Consider the following 8,521-nt stretch of genomic DNA (forward strand, 5'->3'; position numbering starts at 1 on the left):
AAGTGTGTGCCACTTGTCTTGCTATTTGAGTTCCTTATCAAGAATACTCAAAGACTTAAACACTTGATTCACATCACTTTTTAATAAAAAGAAAATTTTGATTATGTCTCACTTATGGCAACGCGGAACCAAATACCTTATATCCAGTAACCGGGACTCACAAAATCAACATAATCAAATTCGAATTTAAATGAAAAAAAAATTAAAGAATGTTAATAAATTATTTTAAAATAATGAAAAAAAAACTAAATGAATTGGCTCAAAATAACTCTTTAGCCACTCTATCTTCAGAATTCAGATAGAGGGCTCCACGTTGCGGGCGCCATTTGTAACGAGCCGCTTTGCCTGTTTGGGGTCGTGACTGGCTTAATTGAACCCGTAGCTCAGCGGTTTTGAAGGTTCTTCGACCCAGGACTCATCACAAAAATAATGCCAGTCTAGCATCCCGGTGGTAGTGATGCGCGAGATATTTATCATAACCCTCCCTACCTGGTTGTCTTCCTCGCTAAGAACAACCCCATTCCTCGGCTTCTTTTCCTTATCACTTCTTCCCCATTTTCCCCTTACTCTCTCATCCCTTTAGAAAAAATTTAAGCCATCATCTTCATGATTTAAGGCTTCATAAAAATTCCATCGCTTTTCTTTTTAAATAACAAATTATTTTATTTAGATAATTAAATTTTAAAAGGCTATAAACTGTATATATATATGTTTATATGCATGTAGCAAAATTTAAATTTTTAATTTACACAAAAATTAATTTAATACTTTAAATCTTGTATTTAATTTTACATAACAAAATAAAGTGGCAATCATACGCAAATCAACCAAAATCTATCATTGATTCGATAAGAATCGTCTTCGATTTTATTACCAAAAATTGGATCTTCAAGATCTCTTTTCTTCTTGTTCTTTTAAACTTTATTTCAACTCCCCTTTATGCGGAACCCCCCCTTTGTTTGAAGTTATATATATACGAACGTATATCTTCTTTTTTTTTTTTTTTATTTTAATTCGTATATAGTATGTAAAAAAGGAAACATAATCGACTTACCCCGTTCTTCTGCTGTAGTGGCCACTGCTGCTGGGAGGCTGGGTCGACGAATTGTAATGATGGTAGATATATATGCGTATATAAATTGTTCACTTTAACTAACTTCAAACAAACTAAGTAAACTAATTTTATATTACGTTTCGCGGAACGTATCAAATCAAAAAAATTTCGTAATTGATTAATGATAATGATGTTACCACAAATTTAATTTACTAGTCAAGAAAATTTTTTAATTTTAAAACAAAAAAAAAATTAACTTTAAAAAAAAACACTATATGTATTATATTCATCGGCTTCGAACAGCGTTAAGTTTAATGGTGGGGTTTTGTGTCGGCGCCTAGACACTCTAGGCTACCGGGCTTCTATAGCTTGGGTGTGCTGAATGCTGAGTTTGAATCTGGCCACGCAATCCTGTTGATTTTTTTGTCATTGAACATTTATAGGTGTTTTATCCTTCAGGATACCTTTCGGGAGCTTGATAAAAAAAAGGATTTCTTTTAAATTTAAGCACAAAATGCAGATTCTTATATGCATGTAGATCTATGTACGCATCTACGTGCATACATATATTACATATATATATAAATTGCAAATAATGTCGCCATTTACCTTGATGGGTGGATAATTAATTCCTTTTCAATTTCTTGCACACCAAAGTAATTTTTTTTTTTAAATAAAGAAACCAAATTCACGTAAAAAAAAACTTTAACGTTTATTAGTTAAAATAATTAGAATATGACACTAATATTGGTAACAACTTTATTTTTTGTCATATAAGACTGCTCTTTATGTTTCTGATGTTTCTCTTCGGCTTTTAAAATTGAAAAAGGTCTAGGCTTCCTAGCCAACCTGCGGACTACCCGTTTTCATATAATAGAGAAAAGCTCCTATCCCGTTGATGGTTCTCCACTTCACCAACACACGAATCCCAGTTTTCATCTCACGCTTCTGAATCAGCGCGGATTGGTCTCTTTTTGTAAAGTGGAAATGTTGCTTCTTAGAAAATCTACTCAACCTAAGCTTCCTAACCAACATTTCCACTTTACCGCCTCCGTATCTGCAACGATTGCTACCAGCTATTAAATGTTGCCTTCTTTTTGTTGCATACTTTAGGGATACCCGGTTTCGGTTATTTTGAAAATGAGCTTGTAGGTAACAGTATTGTTAAGCCAAGTTTCAGTCAGAATGATTATATCGTGTGGTAAAATGGTTATGTTTTTGTAGACTTTATTGATCTTTATCCGTAGCCTGTTGACATTTTGAAAATTGATTAGAATTTTTTTAAACTCCTTTTTTGATAATGTGGCATTGTCTGGATATTGCGAAAATGGTTAGAAGATGATTGTCTTGTGCTGATTTGCTTATTTTCAAATTCGAGAACTATTCTACCACTAGGCCACATAGAAACGAAGTTGAGAAGTCCAAAGATAGAGTCGAGTCATGGTTGTCGAGAAACCAAACTTTTTTTTTTAATATACCTAATTCTTAATATCAAGACCATTAGTTGAAGGGTCGAATTTTTATATGAATAAAGTACGGTAACCTTCGACTACTTTACCACATAAGAGTTATATTTCGAACTCCCTGTCCTTTTGTATTAATGGTTGGAATTAATGGCGCTAGTAACGATAGCAGAGGTCGTATAGATGGCGTAGTGAAAGGAAGAGGGCATAATTATCGCGATGATGTAAGAGCGTCTGTTAAAGGATATTCAGTCGGTGTTGCCATAGGTTGTTGAGAGGTTGGTGAAGGGTGTATCAACACTCTTTCTTCGGATGTTGGATGCTATACGGATTCAGTTGGCTGAGTTGATAAAGATGAGGATTCTGGTTGAGTAGAGTTCTTAGTAAATTTTTTGTCAAGGGATTATCTTCGGAATCAACCCATGATTCCTTTATATGGAACTCCAGTAATCTTAAGTTAGTTCTTGAAACGTGGTACCAAAGAGGAGAACGTTCAATGTTCCTTGGTAGTATTTATATTTTTATTTCGTCGTTCAGTAATTTTTCTTTTCCATCGCGAATAGGTTGCCAAAGTGAGTTGAGGGTTGTAGCAAATTGGTCCCAACTCTCCAACACCCCTCAATGCATTCGGGTTCGACTCCATGTGTTCCGCTAACTTTTCATACTGATTTTTATTAGTTCTCTTGCAGCTGATTCATGTTATGTTTAAGAAAACTAGTTGAATTTTGACTACGTAGCCACTGGCTTTGTGAATGCGACCATTGTTTTATTTTCTGACATTTCTTTTACATAAGCTTCTACCTTTTCTCACACAATATAAACGTTCGACAAATAATAACACAAAAAACGTTCAAATCAACGAACATTCGGTAGCGAAAATAGAGTGAGATCAATCTTCGAAAAATGTGTGACATTTAAGTCGAATCAACAATTCTCAATTCGCCAACGGTAATACAAATTTCTCAGACTCACACGTTTATTCATTCGACTCGCCAATGGTAATAAGGGTATTGGTTTAACAAAATTGCACTAACAGTTGATTTTGGATTGTATTCAACTTATTGCAATAATAGAGTCTTGAGAGCATCACAAGTTTTCAACAGCCATCACCAAGGATTTATAATCTGCTGGCCAACATCAACTACGCCGACGCAACAACTTTGTCATCAATTTTAAAGCCAACCTTTTTAATCTATAACCCATTTGTTACCAAAGAATTAAAAACAGAAAAATTTTAACTTTTGTTGACATAACTTTATTAAATATGGTTAATACAAAAATATATTTTTTTTTTAAGTTTGAACAATGTTTTTAAGGCTGTACCCAAACAGGTACAATGGGAAGATATGGATTCAAATATTTAATTATCATGAAATTTTTTGAAACATTCTCTTTCGATGCACAGAGCTATGGCGCATAAATCACAGGTCCATCTGACTAGCATATGGCATACTCTGCACCTAAGAGGCTTTTCAATTTTTTTTTGGAAAATGGTGTTCTCCACTATAGGCCACGCTGGGGGCGATAGAGCGTTTTGATGTTGTCGGTTGGCGAATTGTATACCTTCAAAGGTAATGCCTAGCAATATTTCTTTTTAAAGAAAGCAAATCATCTTCGCAATTAACAGCGACTTTATACAGTTTTCAAGCATTCACCAAAGTAGAACTCAGCATTGAAGTAAGAGCGGCCACCACAATTTTTGCCTCTGATTTTTATTTTATATGCATTGACCGATTGGTCATGCAAGTCAACGCCACCCATTCCTTTAATGTAATTTGCAATAAGATTTGGTTGTTGAATATATCATATATCCTTTTTTTCTCAGCCGATGACCACCGTTTGACAAAATTCATTGGCTGAATTGTGTCAAAATTTGTACCCATGGTGACAACGCCAACGTTGTTATCATTCCACTTGACGAAAAGCACTTTATTATTGGCATCGTAAATATGTTCAAAGTGACCATGTTTCTCTTTTTTGAATTGTTTTTTTGGCTTCAATGGACATTTTTTTGTTCTGGTTTCCCTTGCTGTGCCAGTAGCTCTGAATCCCTTGGCTCTCAATAACCACAAAAGCTCTTGAGACGTAAAAAAGTTATCAAAATAAATAACATGATCAGTAAGGTATGGGATTGCTTCTAATAGCTCAAGTACAACTCTCGATCCCAATGGCATGTGACTTATTTCTGCTTTCACATTTTTTGCACCACAATACGTGTCAAAGCTATACAGGTAGCCACAACTACTTGTAAGCATCCAATTTTTGAATCCAAAACGACAAGGCTTACCTCTTATAAACTGCTTCGACGAGTGGTGACCAAAATACCTTATTATGGCTTCATCAATGGATAGCTTTTCGTGCATAAAACCCCACTACTGGTATTTTTTGCTCAAAAGTTTCATCAGCGGCCTAAGTTTTGCCATTTTATCTTGCGAATCTAAATGAGAGTTATCCGCAAAATGAATATATTTTTTTATTTCAAAAAAACGATTTCGCGACATGTTGTTGGCTACTAATGCCGTTCCCGTATCTTCATCCAATTTCCAATACATAGATTCTCTTGGCATTGAGTGATAACCACTGTAAAACAGAATACTAATAAAGATTTCGAGGTCTTCTTTGTTAAAATTGAAGTTGTGGTCATTATGTTGTGAAGCGTAAAGACGACTCTGATGCTAAATTAGTTCCATGACATCATTATCAAAAAGAGTTTCAAAAATTTCTACTGGAGATTTGTTTTCCAAAACAGATTTCATATTTTTCGTCTTTAGCTCAAAAAAGTTGGAATAGTACATTGTCATGTCGACACACCTTTCGGACCATAGTGGGTGAGTGGATTCCCTTCGTATGGAGGCCCTTATCCCAGACAATAAAACATCGTCCTCACTTTCAAAATCGTCATCTCTAATGAACACTTCAACATTACCTGGAACATCATTGGGAATATGATTATTGTCCAAACTTTCCGTGTCTATGTCTTCTTGGTCAGTGTTGAAATCTGCATCTGGGGGTATAATTGCAATGTCAAATACTGCATTGCGTCCATCTTCTTCGATTGCATTTAAGGCATTTGGAAGGTTTTCGAACCTTCTTCCATAAAATGCAAATCCACCTTCCTACTAAGACTAATATATCAAACGTATTTGTGAGGCTGTCCTATGCACTTTTAAGTGTTGAATATTGTTGTGTTTTAAGGAACAAAATAACTTTAGACTTCTCCTTCAGACCAGTTCATTCTCGAAGCAATCCCATAATCCTCAAAATCATCACAATTTTGTCTTCTCTTCAGCTTTTCTACGAACAAAGCATTTGAAGCTATGATCAGGTTTATTTGAAATTAAAATTTAATAACAAAACAAATATCTTGCGGGACAAATATTGTAGCTTCGTTTAATACATTAACGAACGACCATTTGAATGTTAGCTGACAGAGTATTGTTTTTGACTTGCTTTCTGGGGGAACTCCCTACACGTTGAAAATCTCAACATACCTGATAACCTCTTAATCCCCAGATATTTTATTTATTCAAACCAAAATCACCGGCATTTTTGTTACAAACCTAAAAGAAAAAAACTTTGTAAATAAAATTGTAACAAATTAAAAAAAAAAAAAAAAACAAAAATGAAAATAAAATAACAAGCATTTTATTTATTACTATTTCATAGCCTTGTTAGCGTTCACAACATTTAGAAGTTACATTAATAAGTCGGTTTAAAATTAACATACATATATATATATTTTTGTCACTAGTTTATAGGAGTTGATATTAATAATAATTAATACACCAATTCATTTCCCAAAGCATATTTAAACTTTCTTCGCCCATCGATGTACCATAGGGTTTCGTCGTAGGTTCGTGGCAGTACTTCTGGCACTTTAGAGGGTGCTGTATAGGTATAGTAGAAAATATTCGAAGTAACTAGATTGCCGGAACTTGGATCAATCGGATCGACCACTGTCATAATTTGTATGTAATTATCTTGAGTGTAAACAACATGAGTGTATATTTTTAAAAACGATGAAACATTTACTGGCTTCTGAAAACTAATGTCGCAAATTGTTTCGAGCTTTGGTCGTTCGCCACAATATAGCGAGGCACAAACCCAACTTATTTCCAATGCATTGCGCATCAGAAATCCACCGAACACTGTGTTGTGTGCATTTCGATTTTCAGGAAAAGAAGCCATCGTTGAAACAACCGAAGAGTCGCCCATCCAGCGGGCATTTTCTGGCAATATTCGAGAATTCAATTCCATCAAGTCGGTTCGTGTAGTCCTCAAGAACAATTCATGACTAATCTTTTGTTCTTCAGCTGTTGGTTCCAATTTTTGCAATGAATTTGCTTGCACTTGCCTTCTTCTTTCTTTGCGTAGTTCACCGCCAGCTAAGATCGTTTTTTCATGTTCATTTGCGGGCACGAGTGGATTTACTGGAGCAGCTTTAGTGTTGGTTGCGTTTCTGGCTGCCATCAGGAAAAGGGCTCGAGTAATTTTTTGATATTTGTCGCCTTGTAATTGCTCCAACCATACTACAATTTCCATGGAACTCCTACCAACCCAAGACACATGACCTGAGAGTTGAATATCCTGGTTTGCAACTGGCGTAAAGTCCGTAAACGAAATTTTATCGACAAGAATCGTTACAAAGGTATAGGGCAAAGACACAGATGGATCCAGTTTGGGGATTTTCAAATGCTGATGACACACCCAAACTGAGAGGTATTTTTATTAAAGGGCAACAAAGTAAAGAGACAATATTTTTTAACATACCTGCAAACAAATCCATATCTTCCATAAGCCTTCCAAGACGAACGTGTCCCAAGAGTGCTACATATCTGTCTTGCAGTGATTTACTGACACTCAAGGGAATAATTGCAGAAGAAAATGAGTCTTGCATCGATCTGGGAGGTAAATCTTCCAATTTCGGTTCGTATTGCAGCAAATGCTCTCTTGATTTAGGTTGGGGATTGTATCCGCAATCTAAACCCAGATTTTTCATCATTTTAAACTTGACTGCAAAAACAAATAGTTTTAGTGATAAGAAAGTATAAAATATGCATAATAAACAAAATATGTACATAGATATTATGCAAACAAATAATTTTTTTTTTTCAGAGATAAAAGAACTTACTTTCGCTCATGGTTTCACTCTTGCCAACAACTCGCTCAAAATTTGAAGAACATTTTCGAGGGCTGGAAATTATGAATTTTATTTGGCTTATTATCCATAATTTATTTAATTTGTGAAGATTTGTGGTTGTACATACAATTTTTGTAAAACACGTAATCCAGTAAGAAGTTGCTTACTTGACCTTAAAGAAGCTCTTAAGTAGTTTAATGACGCCATTTCTTAGGTACTATAAATGTATTCAATTTGGTTTTATCGTTAATTTTATGGGTCGTTTTTTGAATTGTTTTTAAAAATGAGTATTAATTACGAAAAAAGTTGTATTTTTGTTTGAGGAATTAGATTCTCTAAGGACATCACAATCGAGAGGTCCAGACTTCACACCACATAAAAACAACACACACAAAATTGTGAAGTGAAATCAAATGTCAAAATTGAATAAGAACAAAAAGTTGTGTTCAATGAGAATTCAATGGTTCAGATTTGTAGGTGGGTGAGGTGAAATATTCATTTGGTCAGTTTATATTTCAAACTGTTAAAACTAGCAAGAATGAGAAACGTAAGGTTTTTCCGTGAGGCTTATGTTCAGGCAAATAAAGAATATAAAAACTCTGCCAAATAAAGGGAAATGAATACTATTTAGGAATAGCGAATAATTTAAATAATGCCAAAGATTCTTCTGAATTTTGGAAAGTAGTGAAGGAACTGAATGGGAAAAAATTCAAAATTAGTAACAATTTGGATGCTCATATTTTAGCAAATCATTTTAAAAATCTACTTAATCCATTAGAGATTGAAGAACCAATACAATTCGCTGAAAATTTCATAATCGTTGACCCTTTAGATGGGGATATCACCTTAGAAGAAGTTCACAGT

At 34.5% G+C, this 8,521-nt stretch overlaps 1 protein-coding gene across 1 annotated transcript; it reads right to left on the reverse strand.

The window, feature by feature from the left end:
* Nucleotides 1–6,140: 6,140 nt before the first annotated feature.
* LOC129940977 (acyl-coenzyme A thioesterase 9, mitochondrial-like) lies at nt 6,141–8,064 on the reverse strand. The gene is made up of 4 exons (XM_056049509.1): nt 7,785–8,064; nt 7,649–7,710; nt 7,288–7,530; nt 6,141–7,229 (listed from the first exon to the last, which is right to left on the reverse strand). Exons 1-4 carry the CDS (start codon nt 7,862–7,864, stop codon nt 6,295–6,297), a joined length of 1,320 nt encoding a protein of 439 aa, XP_055905484.1. The 5' UTR covers nt 7,865–8,064; the 3' UTR covers nt 6,141–6,294.
* Nucleotides 8,065–8,521: the final 457 nt, after the last annotated feature.

Source organism: Eupeodes corollae, chromosome 1 (assembly GCF_945859685.1).
Source record: "Eupeodes corollae chromosome 1, idEupCoro1.1, whole genome shotgun sequence".
Lineage (NCBI taxonomy): Eukaryota > Metazoa > Arthropoda > Insecta > Diptera > Syrphidae > Eupeodes > Eupeodes corollae.

Coding starts and splice junctions, on each gene's coding strand:
- LOC129940977 (XM_056049509.1), bottom strand. CDS start 7,864: ATGGCGTCATTAAACTACTTAAGAGCTTCTTTAAGGTCAAGTAAGCAA. Junction 7,531..7,648: donor GAGTGAAACCATGAGCGAAA/GTAAGTTCTTTT, acceptor TTGTTTTTGCAG/TCAAGTTTAAAATGATGAAA. Junction 7,230..7,287: donor AGATATGGATTTGTTTGCAG/GTATGTTAAAAA, acceptor AATACCTCTCAG/TTTGGGTGTGTCATCAGCAT.